The sequence below is a fragment of the Xylocopa sonorina genome, chromosome 2 (assembly GCF_050948175.1).
Source record: "Xylocopa sonorina isolate GNS202 chromosome 2, iyXylSono1_principal, whole genome shotgun sequence".
NCBI classification, from domain to species: Eukaryota; Metazoa; Arthropoda; class Insecta; order Hymenoptera; family Apidae; genus Xylocopa; species Xylocopa sonorina.
Genome location: NC_135194.1, coordinates 11,879,661 through 11,897,447, shown reverse-complemented (window position 1 = coordinate 11,897,447; position 17,787 = coordinate 11,879,661). Strand labels below are relative to the sequence as shown.

The 17,787-nt window shown below is 45.0% G+C and overlaps 4 protein-coding genes across 8 annotated transcripts in view; 1 reads left to right on the top strand and 3 right to left on the bottom strand.

Annotated features, from left to right (window-relative positions):
- Hlk (hulk) overlaps window positions 1-1,855 on the bottom strand; it is a 33,728-nt gene extending 31,873 nt beyond the window's left edge. Inside the window, exon 1 of one of the 3 annotated variants that reach the window (XM_076909877.1) lies at window positions 1,394-1,855. In XM_076909877.1, the coding sequence (XP_076765992.1) occupies window positions 1,394-1,703 (310 nt within the window). In that variant the 5' untranslated portion in view covers window positions 1,704-1,855. The remainder of the gene's footprint in view (window positions 1-1,393) is intronic. The other 2 variants (XM_076909875.1, XM_076909876.1) reach the window with 2 other exon arrangements.
- Window positions 1,856-2,698: 843 nt separating this feature from the next.
- Cn (Kynurenine 3-monooxygenase cn) lies at window positions 2,699-6,569 on the top strand. The gene is made up of 11 exons (XM_076910155.1): window positions 2,699-2,919; window positions 3,047-3,116; window positions 3,378-3,568; window positions 3,704-3,752; window positions 4,630-4,717; window positions 4,794-4,965; window positions 5,067-5,318; window positions 5,423-5,512; window positions 5,584-5,724; window positions 5,847-6,008; window positions 6,103-6,569. The coding sequence occupies exons 1-11, from the start codon at window positions 2,869-2,871 to the stop codon at window positions 6,196-6,198; spliced, it is 1,362 nt and encodes a 453-aa protein (XP_076766270.1). The 5' UTR covers window positions 2,699-2,868; the 3' UTR covers window positions 6,199-6,569.
- Window positions 6,570-6,611: 42 nt separating this feature from the next.
- LOC143432922 (2-acylglycerol O-acyltransferase 2-A) lies at window positions 6,612-11,124 on the bottom strand. Its single transcript, XM_076909918.1, has 6 exons — window positions 10,935-11,124; window positions 8,126-8,421; window positions 7,787-8,058; window positions 7,375-7,561; window positions 6,854-7,053; window positions 6,612-6,769 (listed from the first exon to the last, which is right to left on the bottom strand). Exons 2-6 carry the CDS (start codon window positions 8,350-8,352, stop codon window positions 6,612-6,614), a joined length of 1,044 nt encoding a protein of 347 aa, XP_076766033.1. The 5' UTR covers window positions 8,353-8,421; window positions 10,935-11,124.
- A 4,778-nt stretch (window positions 11,125-15,902) lies between these two features.
- Window positions 15,903-17,787, bottom strand: part of Gdap2 (ganglioside induced differentiation associated protein 2) — a 41,541-nt gene continuing 39,656 nt past the window's right edge. For all 3 annotated transcript variants that reach the window (XM_076910479.1, XM_076910481.1, XM_076910480.1), the window contains exons 9-12: window positions 17,517-17,656; window positions 17,301-17,355; window positions 16,696-16,839; window positions 15,903-16,493 (exon numbers count right to left, since the gene is read on the bottom strand). In XM_076910479.1, the coding sequence (XP_076766594.1) occupies window positions 16,431-16,493; window positions 16,696-16,839; window positions 17,301-17,355; window positions 17,517-17,656 (402 nt within the window). In that variant the 3' untranslated portion in view covers window positions 15,903-16,430. The remainder of the gene's footprint in view (window positions 16,494-16,695; window positions 16,840-17,300; window positions 17,356-17,516; window positions 17,657-17,787) is intronic.

Here is a 17,787-nt window from a genome sequence, read left to right as displayed (position 1 = left end):
TGGCTTGATAAATGTTGCCGACGTATAAAAATATGTATAACCGTTAACCTCTGATATGTAGGTTAGAAATCTTTAGATCTTCGAACGTTTGAAAAGGGATCGTGCCAACTTCGGCCACCGCGAAAGGCGAATTTTCAAAAAAATGTTACGCAACACCTCCGCACACCTCTCTCAATGATAGAATCTCACCGTGTCACGCGACGCCTCTGGGTGTTCTCAAATTAATCTCCAAGCGGGAGCATCGACAGTCCCTGATACGGTCACCCGATTTAGTGCAATCTCTTCTCGGAGAATTCAAATTCTAACCTAGATTTCTTTTTGGGAGGCGTAAAAGTTGGAAGGCGGTAGAAGAGGATCGAGAGCCAGCTCGCGGCAGAAGTCGGTGAACCGAGAGGAATGCTAGAGTCGAAGCGGGGTGCGATAGGGGAGGCGAGAGAGAGAGAGAGAGAGAGAGAGAGAGAGAGAGAGAGAGAGAGAGAGAGAGAGAGAGAGAGAGAGAGGGATGAAGAGAACACGCAGCGCTAGGTACCCTGAAGAATTCGCATCAGAGGCAAAAGGGCCCGTAGACGGATTACGTAAGATCGTGTCGGGTGCCACGTGTCGGTGGACGTCGAGTAGATGCTGCATTTCCACGATGCACTTTCGTAACGGTGGCCGCGATACGGTTCCAAAAAACGGAAACGTCGAACTGCCAATTCTCGCGGAGCTCGATCTATGCTCGGAGAAAATCGAAGTTCTCCGGATATCCCTTGGATCTATAAAGGATCGATTAATCGCGGTAATGTGGAGCAACGTGTGCTTGATACGTTATTAATTACTGGCGAAATATCTAGGGTCGAATTATGGTACTTGATTCACATCTAGAGCAAGCATTCCGCGCGCTCCCAAAATACAAGAACCAGCAGAACAGCCAGAATCGTCGATACCTCCGTCAAGATTTCAACGAGTACCCGTAAATGCCTACCAATCCTCGCCCCAATTATATCACGCGAGAAAACAATTTCAGAACCGAACAGCCAATCCAAACCTCCGGATCAGTTACTCACGTGAAACCAAGAAAACAATTTCAGAGCCGACAATCAATCGAAATCTGAAGATCGATCATTCGTACGAAAGCAAGAAAACGATTGCGGAATCAACGGAGGAATCCAACAATCCGCAAGATTAATTACATCACTCGAGAGGAATCGAACGGAGCAACTGTAGAACCGACGAAACGACACCTATCGTGATCACCATCTAGGTCCAACGCCTCCGCTTGGAGGACTCAAGGTTCCCATCGGCCCCCTCCACGGTACCATGATCGTCGCTCCCCTGGGCATCGAGCAACGATAGGCTAGCAATCGTAGGTGGAAAACGCTCGCGATCTCTCCTGACAAGGTGCAACACTTACACCAATACACGGCAACAAAGTCCTTCTCCTTGAGGAGCCGTTCGAGCTGCTTGGCATTGACTTCCTCGATGACAGACGTGGCGTCCTTGTGGGCACCCTTGGGCTTGGGCTCGTCCGGTCTCGTTTTCGCGATGGCGTCGACGGTGCCCAGGAGGGCGCATAACACCGTGACAACACCGAGAAGGAGGATCGTCTTCGCGTATCCAGTCGGCATCGTCGTTGGCCCGCAGGTAGTACTCCTCCTTCGTCTCCGCCAGCACCACCACCACCGGCCGAACCGTACCGCCGAAACGTCGTTCGCCGTCGACATCGCCGCACTGACTGGCACACCGGCTATTTTCGATTTTTCGGACAGCGCCGCGCTAGACTCCGTCGACGACGGCCACGCCACGGCGACGTGCTGCCCGTCACCGTTTTCAGCTTCCTCGCGCGCCACCCCCTGGCGCGACCGCCGAGGGGACCGCGGCTGGGCTGCCGTTCGCCAGCCTGACTCTTCTTCTTGCTCTTGCTCTTCTTCTGCTGCTATTGGATGTATCTTTCATGTTCAATGCGTCCTCTTCTTGGCTTCTGAGAGCTTTCGATGGGATCTTCTGTCTTGTTATTTTTGATAAAGATCTTATCTGGGTACATTGGAACAGTTCGATTCATCTTCTTGGGCGGATGATGAATCGGGGATGGATCTTCTGCTCCGATCGTCTTCTGAACTCGATGGTTTCGTTGAGTTCTGGAAAATGAAAGATGAAGATTTATGTAGTCCGTAAGATACGTCTTATCGTTAGAGAAGATTTTAAGTATCGTGTTAGGTTTTAAACTGATTGTCCGAAAAGAAGGAGTTATAGGATAACCAAAGTTAAATATTTGTCTTTCTCTCGTGATTAAGATCAGGTATGTCTTCATCAATTAGATGATGTCGCCCTCTAATCGCAGTTGCCGCACGTGTTATGGGATTGTAGATAATTTCCATTATGAGAAAAACAAAAGAATTCTTACATTTACGATATTCGATTATGAGAGATTATACGGCTACGATAAAAGGTAATATCGAAATACACATAGTTAGATATTAAATCTTACGTAAGAATGAATGTATAAATATACGAAGCAAACAATTCACATTGTAAACGTTCCTTATTCATGGCTTAAGATAACAGTTGATACCGAAGTACACAAAATGGGTAGAACAATGTAGTATTAGACAAATTACTCGCCTTACCCTTGGTAACATCTTTCCGTGGCTCTGGTTGAGAACCGCTACTCTAAGGATATCGTTCCTGATCCAGTAACTTCAACGCGCCTCTTCCTGTGTCGTGTCGACCTCATGATTTCTTCAGAAATTTTTCGTATCGTCGCAAAATCATGATTCTAGATTACGCCGATACACAGCTCACCCTATACATGTATATGTATATATGCCAGCTCGAGGATTATGCTAGAACAGGTAGTTGATCATCGGCTTCCGTGCAAGACGGTATACCATGGCGGACGCCGATCGAAAGTCGCGGATTGCCATCGTCGGGGGTGGTTTGGTGCGTGTCCCATCTTCCACTAGCGAATTTCTCGCGGCAACTAATTATTTAACGCTTTCTTCCACAAGTTTCACACGCCTTTTAACACCTTGCGTGACGTCGATACAGTGAGTGTTCGATATTTTAGGTTGGCGCTTTGGCTGGCTGCTTCTTCGCGAAGAGGGGCCATTCCGTGGCCATTTATGAGTACCGTTCAGGTGAACACCATGAGAATCGATTCAATTATTACGTACAGCTTTATCGATTTTTACTCTTCAACATTTCTCAAATTCTTGATTCATACTGTGTTGTTTCTAATAATTCTTGTAATAATCTCGCTCGAGCACCGAGATCTCTACATTTTCTTTTACCTATTCTTCTTCGCGGCACGTAACGCTGTCTGCTTCGAGTATTTACGTTTCTCAGATTATAATAGAATGGAACATTGAAAAGCTCGATGGTGGTTCGATCGTTTTTAGACATCAGAGTGGTAGATTCCAGAGGTCAGAGCATCGACTTGGCTGTGTCGGTTCGAGGGCGAGATGCTTTGAGGGCGGTTGGCCTCGAGGAGGCCATAGTCGACAATCATGGCATTGCCATGCGCGGAAGAATGATCCACAACAAGGACGGTACCCTTAACGAGATACTCTACGACAGTGTGAAAGGAAATGTGAGTGATTTCGCGATTGTTCTTTCATTTTTCTTTCTTCTTTCTCGATCTTCAGCGCAGACGATATATCTGCATAGTTCACTGACGACGATCGTTTTAGAACGTTTCTGGTACCATAATCTTTTTCCATTGCAGTGTATTTACTCGCTCAGCAGGCGATACCTAAACATGGTTCTGTTAAATGGTAAGTAGAAGCCCACGTAACACTGAGATCACTCCGTTCCTCTCTTTCGGCACTTTGTATCGTGTGCGTCGATCGTTCGCGGTGATCGTACTGCTTCGCATGAATTAACCAAGAGGTTGTACACAAAAGGTTATCTCGACGAGATCAGATTTTTAAGTTGAGAGAACACGAACGAACTCGAGAAGCTTTTCTGGTGAAAAATGGCCAGCGAATATCCGATGTCGAGGCAGTGCGTGAAGCCACAAGAATTCAAGAGTGTCGTGTTTCTCGCCACCGCTACCTCGTGCTTTTTACGATTTGCCACATTCAGCGCTGTAGTAGCTACGTCCAGCCATTGAACATTGAAACCCACGGCCAGTGCGGTCATAATCGACCTTTTTTTTTTTCTTTTCGAGCTCAAGACACTTGTTGACAAGCCTGAGAAATTATACCGTGTCAAGTTCTCTTTCTTCGCCAGAATAATTGAACGGAAAACGGTGTTTCATCGAGTTTAACGCGAGTTTTTCTTTAAATATGACCGTTTTGATTTACATGTGATTAATGTATAATTAGCATACATTAATTTTATGCAACTTGGTGTACGTTTAATTGCTGTATCAATTTCATATACACTTAGTAGCGCGTAAAACTTTCCACACGATAAGATACGCTTACGCAAGAAAACAATGATTTGCAAAATTTAATTGTAATCCAGGAAGTATCAAATTCTATTCCGAGATATGCTTCGTGTCGTTGTTTCGATTACATCTGATAGCGATTAACGAAACGAGTGAAAATACAAATCGTTCCAAATAATCGAAAGAGGCGCAAGAAATATACGCATCTATCAATTTCTAATTCTACTTTTGAATTTCTTTGGGACGCGTCGATTGAACAGCTGCGGAGAAGTATCCCGAAGTGAGTCTTCATTTCAACAAGAAACTGGTGGACGCAGATTTGGAGAATGGAAAGCTGAAAATACTCGAGTAAGAAAACATAGTCGTGAAACAACGACGATGCAATATCTTAGCAGAGGTTGTAAAGTTGTATGAATTTTTGCAGCATGAAGAACCAAACGACGGAGGAAGTGGAGGCTGATTTGATAATCGGGGCTGACGGTGCTTACTCGACAGTCAGGAAAGTGATGTCGAAGAGGCCATTGTTCAATTGCAGTCAAACGTACATCGAACATGGTTACGTCGAGTTACTCATACCCGTTGGGGAGAACAACAGTGTAGGTACACTTGTTCGTGCACGTCCCTTAAACTTTTCTCGTTTCTTTCATCCTCGCACACTTGCGCAAAAGTATTGAACCTGAATTCGTTGAATTGCAAGTTCGCGATGAGTGGCAAGCACCTTCACATTTGGCCACGAGGAGAGTTCATGACCATAGCTCTGCCAAAAGACGACCACAGTTTCACGGTGAACATATTCGCGCCGTTCGCCACCCTCGATAAACTCAAAACACCCGATGACTTAGTGAACTTCTGTCAGGAACAATTTCCGGATCTAGTGGACTTGATTGGCAAGGATAATTTGGTCGCAGATTACTTCGAGAGGGAACCGAAACCGTTAGTCTCCATTAAGGTAAATGTTTCCAAGCTCGAGAGAAAGGGTAATGTCGAAATAGTAATAATTAAGAGATTTAGTCGTGATTAAACGAAACGTTCTCCCTCGCGAATGTATCATAGTGCAAACCTTATCACGTTGGTAAAACCACCCTGCTAGTCGGGGACGCTGCTCACGCCATGGTGCCATTTTATGCTCAAGGAATGAACACGGTGAGTCTCAGTCGATCGTTCGAACCAGCTCTATTTCCGCTATTTTTTTCGTAATTCGTTCTCTTCGCCAGGGTTTCGAGGACATTTTATTGCTGGACGAGTTGATGGAACGTTACGACTCGGATTTTAGCAAGGTCCTACCGAAGTTCACGGAGATTCGATGCGAGGACGCTCACGCTATCTGCGATCTCGCTATGTACAACTACATCGAAGTAATTCTCTTCTCGTTACGCTAATTAACAGTTAACTCTATCGATGTTTGAAAATACAGCGAGCAGGTGCGTTCAGATGGAAACAGAAGATCGATATTCGAGGAATGTTATGAATCTTTCAGATGCGAGATTTGGTAACGAGGAAATCGTTTCACTTTCGCAAATACTTGGACACGTTTCTTTACTGGCTCATGCCGAACACCTGGATACCGCTCTACAGCACGGTTCACTTCTCGCGGATGAAGTTCAGCGATTGCATCGCGAATAGAGCGTGGCAAGACAAGGTTGGCCGGAGCGAACAAAAATATACGAAGCGTAGTAACAGTAGGAATGACTGAAAATGTACACGTGGACAAAGGATTAATTCTTTTTTTACAGATCTTGCGCAGAATCGGTTGGTGTACAGTGTTTCTAATCCTGGCGGTGCTAATGGCGATTTTAGTCGACTTACTCGCAAGAAATGTCTACAATTAAATAATCACACGCGACGCGCACATGCCCGTCGAATACGCGATGAACGCGCGCTCATTGAGTTTACAAGAAATCTAATTGTTACTTAAGTTTACGGTGTCTTTTTATTCCTATCAATAATGCTTACGTATCCTATCTCACAACTTCTCTTCTATCCTCGTTAATATTTCTAGCTGAGAAAATTCTGTTCTTCCAGGGCTTTCTCTTACTTTGCGATTATCGTAGCCCCCTCTAATCGAGCGTCAATTCTCTTACAGCTTTCCTATAAACTCGATACAATTCAAATTCGCTTGACTCTATAAAAATTGTTCAAATGTAATCGACTACTGACTAACTAAACTAAAGCGATCGAATACTTTTTCTCTCTCGATTCTCTCCCAGCTGATCTCATCGGAAATCGTTATTGTATCGCATCGCTAGATGAATTCGAGATGCACCGAATCCGCGTTCTTGATGTACTTGTGCTTCTCAGCCTCGAACAATTGCACGAGGCTGTCTATGAACTTTTGATGATACTCGTCGATTTGCTCGTTCGTTGGTTCTTCTATCTTCGGGAGGTCCAATGGGCTACCGACTAGACGATCGAGAAATAAATTTCATCATTGGAATTGTATAATATAATGGTGGCGGGGAATTCTGATCGATTTCAAGTACTCACTGACGACAGTGATCGGCGTTCGACGAGGGATCAAACCGAAGCTGTACTGGAAGAATCCTCGGCCAATGACGATAACCGGCGCGACTCCCACCTTATTGCGAATGTATTCTTGCACCCTTCGGAGACGCGAGCCCATAGGTGCGTGTACTTGGTCGTACGTATCCGGTTCTCCGAAGGGGATGACAGGCACTAGAGAGGTTCTAAAATCGATCAAATGTAAAATCGATATACTCCACTACATTGGTCAGGTACCATGGAATAGTCATACAGGTTCGTTTCAGCGAATCGTTGAGTCAACGGTGTGAACCAAGATTCAAGGTTTACCCTAGAAAGATGGAGCCTCGAGTCGTGGAAGTAAAAATGACGCGTTTCAAGGAACTGACCGCGCGAAAGGAAAGTAGCGATCGTACGATCTGAACTGTTCGGCAATGGTGAGCTCGAAGAGCCACCCCTAATCTTTCTAGGATCAAAACGTTGAACCTGTCGAACGGAATTCCGTTTCAAATATTGTCGATTCTAACCCGTGCTTCAGCGCTAGTTTTACGAAGCCTTTCCTCTTTTTTATCACGGTACGATAAGTCCCTGGAATACTCTCCAACGCCTCGAACGCTCCACCGACGACCAGTACCGTCGCCATCCCGGTGTACGGCGGCGGTGGTTTCGACGATAATCGATAATTCAAGCTTTCCGGAGAGCAGCTGATAACGCCTAAATTTCAATAAAATAGTGATCAGTATCGTTACAGCAGAAACATAGCAATGTATTTTTTATCAAATGCGACATATTTTTTTCCCGATGTCCAACGACAGATAAATATGCTTAACGACAATTAAATATTTTATCTCGGCAACGTATCAACATATCTGTTGCGTAAGAGGAACAAGCTTGGTAGATGAGCTATTGGTTGAACAAAAATGTCCATAGGATACTTACTGAACATATAACAGTACTCGCGTGCAAATGGTAACCTGAAGTGTTGATCTAGGATAACCGCACGGACCTCGATCCCTGGGAATAACGTTCTGAATCTGGACTCATACTTTATGAAGCCTAAAACTCCCATCGAGAGTACCCCGTGCGGTACACTGCACAACAGATACGATTTGTTCGGATCCAAGTCAGCCGTTTTTTCTACTGTCGTAGGGAAATAGTCGGTTAAGTTTTTTAGGTATGCGGAGCTCCGGAACCATTTGGTCCAACGTTCGCTGAAAAAGGAGAAAATCATTGGATGAAATAAGTCGAGCGAAAAGAGAAACGAGCAGCACGACAAACCTTCTGCCGCCTCTATTGCACGTGTCCCAATCGTAGTACATCCATACGCAGTAGAGCAGCACTATGTAGCGTGTGATCGACGAGTAATAAAGCATAGCGGTGGTAATAATGAAGGACCAGATGATCCCAAAGCCTATTATGACCACCCATACCGCGATCGACAGTGTTTGCACTCTACGTTTCAGCGGTACGTTCAACGGTGCGAACTTGATGCCGAGTATCTCCATCGTGACCGCCAATGATTCACTTTCACCGTTTCCTTATTGTGGCATGAAAACGCGTTCCTTCCGGCTCATCTGGCAACAGAAAATCGGTTCGACGAAGCCGAGCGACGATGACCAAGCGACGTCGACGTCGATGCGTTCGATTACGGGTCGAACCTGTTATCGACGGTACTGTGAACCACAAACCGATCGTGACTGGAATAACGTTCGGGATTTAAATCAGTTTATATATATAATCACGATGCATACATGAATAAATAATATCTCGTAACGATTGCACGACTCTCGGATTTGCGATGCTCGAAAAAACTTGAATTACTTCGCCTCGCGAACTCCAGATTGACTAACAAATAGAGATAACGCCGCGAGTGCGTGTCAATGAGGTCGGTTTCGATACGCCCTTTTACGGGTCCGGGATTAACGATCCTCCGTGTGATTATCTTAAATACCACTTTGTCTTATATTCTTAACGCGGCGTGATTAAACGTGTACGGAGCCATCCGGACATACGACTTATTACGATAACACTTGTTTCGTTCGAGAAGTTATAGTACTTATCATGGACAAACGTCGCGATACCTCGAATGTGACTGAACGTTTTTTTTTATCGTGATTTCTCGGGTTGTTTCAAATAAATCATTATCGCTTGCTTCGGTCAGCTGCATTTTTCCTAACAGAAATGATGTGTCATTTATTCGTACAGAAGAAGCGGCTCGTTCTTTTAATTTCCATCCGCTTCTCGTGACCAACCTTTACGCGGGTCGCATTGTACGAATTAGTAATCCACGTGTCACCTCCTGTTCCCCTCGCGACGCTCCAAGAATAGAGGTTTCCAGATCGATGTGCATAAACGCGCGTACGCGATTCTCCGGCCTAAAATCGTGCTTAGAAAGCCATTGACCTCGAAAACTCTTCCTCTCCTTCGAATTCTATGGTCGTGACCATTCCTGTCGGCCAATGCTGCCGCCAAGATGGCCTCTGAGGGGCCTCGTACACTTTTCAGGCACGCGCGTCGACAGTCCTCGACGCGTGTTCCGCTCTTTCAGTACGGAGTGTGAACGATCTCAACGATCTCTCGATGGATCGATACACGTGCGATTTATTTCTTTCCTCTTGAAATGTTTCATTTCCGTTTTCCTACGGCTCTCGAAATCATCTTTAGATACGCTTCGAACGTAGATCGCGTAGATATCACGCCTGTGGGAATCTCAGTGTCTCCGAGACACGATGCTTTAACCAACAACTCGAACGTGAAAAGACGAAAAAATGGGCGGCTACAGTTCAGCCGCGTGCTCCACCAGCAATGCAATTACACTATTTATAGAGATTACATGTGACAAAAAAAAAAAGATAGACTTTGCGATTTAGAGCCACTCAATCATTACGATTGCAGAACATTACGAACGCATTTGTAGGTATCTAATTCGCTTCATGAAAGAAAGGAAACATTTAGAATCATTGGTCTTCAATCGCCGTCCACGTGGTACTACGTGGATTCATTGGAACGTGGTGAAATAAGAATCGTTTCAAGCATCGTATTAGTTTCTTACGCGGACTTTTCATTCATCAGAAAAGTAATTATCGCTGTCTTCGACTGTAATAGATCGCTGTACCGATTGTAATAGATCGATGTAAACAATAATGCGACCTGCGGGTAAGGTGGTGGTGGTCGTAAATAAAGAGGAAGTCGAAGTTCGTGTGCCGAGCACTTTGTACTCCAAGAAATTAAAATAAATATGGACGTCAGTGCTTAAGTAATTACTACGTCAAAAACGTTACTTTTTATACACGACTATAGAAGTGATTTTTCCGATCAAAAGCCAATGTTTTGTTGCTAAAACGCCGGGGAAAAGACGTAAGCGATGTTATGCGTCGAGTTTTATTGTACTCCGGTGTTCTATGATACAGCAAAGGCATTTGCACAATTTGCTGTTCAACATTCCAGCAGCGATTGAATAAAAAGAAAATGGGTTAACCTGTATGAGATCCATTAACTTTTATTACGTAACTTTTAAACGGTCACGTGCACCTAATTATCTCGCGAATTAAATTAAAATTCGTTAAATAAAACTGTAATTTTACCGAGCGTACACTACATATACGTTTAACTACCGAGGCGTACACGTACAGATTGGGTCGTCCGGAAATTTCGTGCCGATTTTTGGCACGCGTACAGGCGTCAGGGTAAGAGACGATACTATCTCAGGCATATTTGAAACAAATGTTGGTAACGATACGTTCAATTTTGCCAGTTTCATACGCTTTTGAATATAGGAGCAAACGAAGTGTATTAAAGGCATAACAAACAAGATATATGCTAAAAGAATTGCTGGAAAGGGGTGTGCTAGGTTCAAAGCTGGTGATTTCAACCTCGAGGATCAATAATGTCCGGATAGGTCCTCCGCCACAGATGAAGATCAGATCAAAAACGTTGAGAAATAGCGAATTGGAAGGACGGCGTGTTTCATCGGGGCAATACGCGATCTCGTACGTCTCTGACAACTCGACGAGCTCAGTTGATAGGTGGACCGAGTCGCGATCACCAAAATACACGATGGGGTGACGGACCCATCGGTGCGTCTTACCAAGTGACCACGAATAGACTCCTTTCCTCGTTACAAAGCCTCTTCAGTTCCCATCTCCAACCTGACTCGCTTACGCTCTTATCTACCGGTTCTTTTGGTTGCACTTCTATATATATACACGCCCGGTTAGGCTAGTAAAGGAGACGACCGTTAGGACGTGGATTCACTCGCGATGATACACACAGCACGACGTCACGTTGCTGACTGATTTGGTATCGCGACGAACGAGAAAGACCGCACGTACGACTACAATCGGGTCGACAAGCACACGGTTCGCACCAACGACCATGTACGCCCTCGTGTTCTTTTTCACTACGGGTCGCTGAAAACTTGACGTCGTCGGATGTGACTCGCCACTGTGCTCTTCTCGAAGACGACGGGTCTGACGGTGGTGCAATGGACTCTGGAGGGTTGCAGCTGCACTCCGGAGTTATCTCGCGGTCCCTCTTCAGAGACGCGAAACCATGGAAGCTAGAACGTTCTCTCGAGAGAAACGAGTATCAGTTTATTTCCTCTTCCGTACAACGGTGATCGAATGTTATTTATCCAATTTACGTTCGCTCCGTGCCAATGCGAGCCGCGCAGCTATCTTATCGACGATTTTTCTTTTTAAAATAAAAGTTGCAAGTAACACTTGTGTAATCACAAGTCAGTTTTGTCATTGAAAATAGTACGACACGATACATCCATCAATGCCAGCGTTTGCGAAATGTTTAACTCGTGTTATTTCTTCATCGAGTATTATTGAACGTTAATGATCGCTGGGTTGCAAAGATCGTTATGTGCGAAATAATATCTGAGGTTCCAATTTTACGCTTCGATAGCAAGAGTATCTTCAACGATAAGATAACTTCACTATACTTCCTTCGCGTTCATTCCCCCCACCTCCCCCATTTTTTATCTCGCTTCCTTTTTACATCTCACCGCGAAAATGCAACGAATTCTTCCATCGCGTGGGCCGGAAGTGAAACAGACAACGTTTCTGTGGAAACAATACGTTTATTGCTCGATCTATAAAAAAAGGACGAAAAAACCAGACGAAAGAGCATGGCGTGCACTAGCCAGAGAGTGTGCATCGGCACCAAGACGAAAATATATACCTCGATTAGTTAGAATCTATTACCATCGCGACAACGATTACAATTAACAACTTAACCGGTTTTACGTATACATAGAACAATGCACGCGTAGTTTCCGACTTCTCGTCCTCCCATTGAATCGATCCTCGTTTGGTCAAAAAAATATCTTCACTGAGAATCAGACTCTCAGAATCACTGTGCACCGCGTGAAGTGTTGCTGGTTCAAGCGCATCTTCTCGAAAATTTAGTTTCGCATGACGCTTACAGCGGTAGCTTCCTGTGCAGCTATTCGGAAGAGAGAACAGAGAAGATTAAAACCGATCGAACTCGCGCGATCCGCCGTTTATCAAGGAAGAACGTGTTGATGGTCAAACAATACACCGTTTGGTTATAATATATTTCTTTTCTTCATATAAAATTCACTTTTAGTAACGCTGGCCGCGTTCAACGATTGACTCTATAATCATCGTTTTAATTAGCAAAACCTGCGATTAGTGGAACGCGTTAACAATTATAATGACTTCAGCACGATTAATAGAACAATCTCGCGTCTAAGTTATTCTGCTAGCCGATTTACGTAACGACCTCTCGCAATTATCTATCCATTCGTCTTCGGATTAAACAGATCAAAGACGTGCAACAACAATATCTCCTCTCCCGGCAAGTTTACGGTTATCAGACATCATCGTACAAACATCACAACAAACGTGACAACGTAACAGAATTCACCACACATAATTCAACTGGTTGAGTTTAACGAAGATACCCACGAAACTGAATTCCCAAGACGGTCGAGCGAATCGAACGACTTGGTCTCCGTTCGCCGGACGATTGGCCGCGATCGAGAACGTCCATGGCGGTGCGCGACGAGAAAAGAAATAAGTTCGTAAAATGAAACGTGGATCACTGGATATTTAACACGAACAACAGCACCGATCGATACGCTACATCAGCGCACAAAGTTTAGCGAGCTCGTTTCTCGCGAGGTCTGGCCGTTTTCGTTTCCGCGGCTCCTAAAAGCGAGGGAACAACGGTCTCGATTTAGTTTCCTCCCTGTCTCAAAGCCGTAGATTTATCTTCTAAGCGCGAAGCCTAATGCTCGAGCGTCTCGTTTAAAGTCCTATTACTCGGTCGACTTGAATCTCCAATTCGAAATCCATTTACACGCGCGACCTTTCTTCCGTTTAGGCACCTCAACATCGGAAATATCCTTTAACAACGGCGATGAGAATTGGAATTTCTCTTGGCGAACTCGATTTGCCTGGGATTCATCACAACAAATTAAGTAATCATTGAAGTGTCAGCGATTCTTGGTACCATTGAGTAATCGCTATACTGTGAGCTCAGCAATTCTGATTGTTATTATTAGGTCAGCAGTTTTGGACGTGATTAATAGTTCCGTTATCAATCGCGCGTGCCTTCTAACGTCGACTGGGTTAGGACTTTAACGAGCTTCGAACAGAATCGGAGCCGCCGCTCGTTCAAGCGCGCAGTGGTTACATATTGTCACGGACCTTCGTATCGCCTACGGCGTCCACATGCGAATCAACACTCTTGATCGACGTGATTGCACACGGCCGCGACAGACGCAACGCTTAGTCGTCCAAACCACCCTCGAACTCTCTCGACGAGCGAAACGAAACGATACGAGACGAAACAAAAGAACGAAGAAAGTGTACCGTGGCCACGAGGCTGTTTGGACGACTCGTTGCGCGACACCTTGGCTACTTACTATAAACGATTGTCAGGGACGGACAGTGAGGTTGTTGAACGTAAAACGCCAAGGATCGATCATCGGACGCGACGCGATCGACCGGAGCGATCGAAAGCTTCGAGTCGCTCGAGGTCGTCGCGTGTACCCGTTTCGTAAAACGAGGAAACGAGAGAAACGGAGACGAACGAAATCAGAGCACCTTCGAACTCGAGAACGAACCACGAACGAACGACTGACCCACCCCCCTGATTCACAGGGGTCGTCTCCCGTTCGTCCCACGTTTGTTTCAACGTAACTCTACTCTAACGCTATTCCAGCGTCAACGGACATCACTAACGCAATAAAAAGTAATAAAAAAGTATCTAAACGATCAAGCATACTTTGGGTTATTCGGGGTTAATGACAATAATGTAAAATTACAACGTGGATACACATTTCTTACTCGGAGGCGCGGTCGATTGACCCAGCGTTCCGTTTGGCTCGTCCATCCGCTGTCGATCTTCTCTTCGATCGATTTTCAGCCGACTACGAAACTGGATACGAATGGGTTAATCGATGCGGTTTTTAGAACGGTTCGTTCCGCCTCTTCGAGCACCTAAGAATGTTTAACAACGAGTATAACGATAATCTGTCCCACGAGGTATACACATACGCGCGTGTATATAGGTATATGTATAGATCGCGAGAAAGCTCTTAGTTTATTGCTTTATCTAATCTAGAATTGAACCGCGTGCACGACCTCGGCGGGCAGCCGTTCAAACTTTTCTGGGACTCACGTTCGTCCATCTTAATGATAAATCAATTGAATATCATTCGAAGATGTAGGTTTTTCTCTACTTTAGTTTCACGAATTCTACCAGCTACTACTCTTCGCGTAAAGTGGAGGAAGGAAAAATTATTGTTGGATATGGACTTGTCGCGGACAGCTCTTGCTGTCTATTGAAATAAAATAGAAAAATTGGAGACAATGCTTCTGGACAGTGTCTGTCACTTGTGGTGCGACATTTGCGAACAAAGACCACGGAGACTTGAAAATGCCTCCGAATACCCTGTAAAAGAAACAGTCGACAGTTGGGACGCTTCACCTCCACGTAACGAAGACGTTTGCAAATATGCACGCGCCTCCACGAGGTTCAAATGTTAACAAATTGATTCATCACTTGGCGAACACGAGTTTACGCCTATTATTATGATAACAAGCGCGCAACCAGTCACTCGGTTTTCAACGATGGATCCACGATCCACGCTGGATCACCGAAGCCGTAGTGCCACGTAAGGAACCAGCCGCTCCACATCCCTTCAGCGGAAGAGTTGCGACGTTGTGTACCAATCCTCCTCCCTCGTATTCTTCTCTCGAGTCTTCCATTCTTTTAAATATATATATATCGAAAATACCGCGCGCCAGCTGCCGCGACTTAAGTTCACCAACGACGTGACATATTGAGCTGTTCGGAAAGTAATTTCGATTTTTGCCAACAGAGGAACTAATTGTATTTTTTCACAGCTGATACAGTAAGGCTTGTTTGTTAAAAATCTCATTTGATTCTTTGCAATAGTTTTTGTTTGGTATCCTATCAAAGATGGAAAATTGAAAGTAGCATTTTTTAAAAACATCCAAAAAAAAATTTCAAGGTGATCGTTTTTTTCGAGCTTCTACCGGACAATACCACGATTAATTCTGAAGTGTAGTGTGATACCATACCACCACAGTGTGTACTACCACACCACCATATTCTCCAGATTTGACACCTTCGGATTATCACTTGTTCCAGTCTCTGCAAAATTTTTTGGACGGGAAGACCTTCGCTTCAAATCAGGACGTCAAATATCACTTAGACCAGATTTTTTGCCAGCAAAAATCAGAAGTAGTAAAAAAACGAAATGACTTTCCGAACAGCTCAATAATGAAATACGACATACAATAATCGAGTGGACGCTCTTCGCTGTACAATGATAAGAAAAATAACAGAAAAGCGATCGACAGTATTCGCATTTAAGCCGGTCGTTTAACTCTACGGTTCGCCGTCGACGCTCCTTCCCGGATAACGCGCGTCCACCTACTCCATTCAGCACTGTCTCGTTCTAAAACCAGTACAACAACTAGCTATTTCTAAGAACAACAAGATCCCACGTTCCATCGTAATAACGACGACGAGAATACTGATTATTGGTGTTTTTGGCAGCCGATACCCGCGCAGCGCGCGAACAACCGTCTCCTCATCCACCGCGATCCTCGATACTACCCTCGGATTCTCGATGTTTCCTAGCATCGCCTGTCAGAGAGTCAGCCCCGGCGGCGATTGACCTGCGAGTCGCACGTTCGCTCCGGGACTGCCGAGACAGGACCAGTGGCAGGTGATCCTCTGCTTTTTACTTTTCTTTTTTACTTTTTTCGATAGAGAGCGCGCTTTACTCGCAGCGAGAAACAGACATGATGGGCAGTGGTTTCTTCTTGACTCTTTGGGGAACAGTTCGGCGTCTCCGCCAGGCACTTTTCGCCGTTCGCGAGGGACCGTCCGTTTGTCGCGATCGATGCCGACAGGGGTGCGATTCGTGCGAGCCGACCCCGTCGTTCAGAGCTCGGCGAAAGCGAGGGTGTTAAACGCGCGCGCCACCACGGACATCGTACTATCGAGCGGAACGGTCGATCCGACTGCTTCGTTCTGTCCAGTGCTTCGCTGGCTGGGAGGCTTCCTCAGGGAGTTACGTGGACGTAGACGGCGACGATGGGGTTGGGTCTGGCTGGTAGTACCTCATACCGTTTATCTGTAACATTTTGTGGTATTTTTTTTTTTTTTTTTAATTTAATTTACTTGGAACGAGAAAATGGTCCAACAAATTATTCTTTCATTCGCGAGTGTATACGTAATAGCTGAGCAGCGCAATTTAGGGCAATAGATATAATGTGAAGTACTTTGAGTCACGAAATTTGATTCGACTTAGGAGAAATTCGAAAGAAATCTCTCACCGTCATGTCGTATTCCGTGATATAAGCAGGGATCTCCAGCTGTTCAGGAGACATCACCTCGTAAAGATACTCGACTCCAGGTAAACTGTGCACCTTCTGCTTGATGGCTGGGGCCATGAACGTCGTGAACCACCACGTCATCATCTGTAATCAAGAGCAAGAGAAAACGATGACTCCATTTAATCTTCCCGTAACTATCCCTTAAGTATCGATACAATTATTCGCCCTGTCCGTTTTTAAGCTAACAAGGGAGGGCGGAACGATCCAATTATTTCCATCCGCTTCAATAACACCGTACTTCGCCGCATTCGTATTCCCTTTGAACCGGTAACGATGCCAGCTCCAATTCGCAATACACCGATTGGCCTTGCGCATTTGCAAGTCGCGCACAGCGAAAACGTATTAACTAAGTGGCTACCGGAAGGTCGGGAGATTCGATACGATCGTGCGATTTGCATAGAACGCAAATGTGGGAAATGCGAGTCGCTTCGGTGTCTTTAAAGTTCCGCCTTATCGGACGCTTTTTATCGATTTTCATTGAAACGCACGCTACTTTAATAAAATGTGCCAAACGTTTTCAAACGCGGGAAATTCCATGCACTGACCTTGGTCCAAAATGTCGGATGGATAATATAGAAGTGTTTCAAGTTCTTCTTGTACCTGGAACACAAATATTGCGAATGATTCGTGTATCATATACGAATCTTTCGAAACATTAGCTTAGATTTAAATCAGTTTAAATGGCTGAAATTGCCTCGTTCTTATTACACGCAAAAGCAGAATCGAAATCCCAGTGCTTTATCGTGGAAAATGGATCTTACTTGTAAGGTAGCACGTTGTACACTTCGCGTAACCAATGGAGGCTGGGGTAGTTGTTGCTGGTCGTTAACGTGTGGAAATAAGCGATAACGTAGTCGCCTTTGACGATGGGATCCAGCAATTGAATCAGGTATAGCAGCGCCTGCAACAGAAACAAGAAATATCCTGTCGGTGAATTCAGCTGGGATCCTCGTCGTTCCCATTCAAGACCATTTTCCCTCCTCTATTTATAGAATTCTCCGCGCGCCAGGATTAATCTTTTGAATTATATTT

What these genes read in the sequence shown, in the direction of transcription:
- Cn (XM_076910155.1), top strand. Translation starts at nt 2,869, where the DNA reads ATGGCGGACGCCGATCGAAAGTCGCGGATTGCCATCGTCGGGGGTGGT. An exon ending in ACGACAGTGTGAAAGGAAAT is followed by an intron (nt 3,569 to 3,703) that starts GTGAGTGATTTC and finishes TTTCCATTGCAG; the next exon opens with TGTATTTACTCGCTCAGCAG. An exon ending in GGAAAGCTGAAAATACTCGA is followed by an intron (nt 4,718 to 4,793) that starts GTAAGAAAACAT and finishes GAATTTTTGCAG; the next exon opens with CATGAAGAACCAAACGACGG.
- LOC143432922 (XM_076909918.1), bottom strand. Translation starts at nt 8,352, where the DNA reads ATGGAGATACTCGGCATCAAGTTCGCACCGTTGAACGTACCGCTGAAA. An exon ending in AAACTAGCGCTGAAGCACGG is followed by an intron (nt 7,054 to 7,374) that starts GTTAGAATCGAC and finishes GATCGATTTTAG; the next exon opens with AACCTCTCTAGTGCCTGTCA. An exon ending in AACGCCGATCACTGTCGTCA is followed by an intron (nt 6,770 to 6,853) that starts GTGAGTACTTGA and finishes TCGATCGTCTAG; the next exon opens with TCGGTAGCCCATTGGACCTC.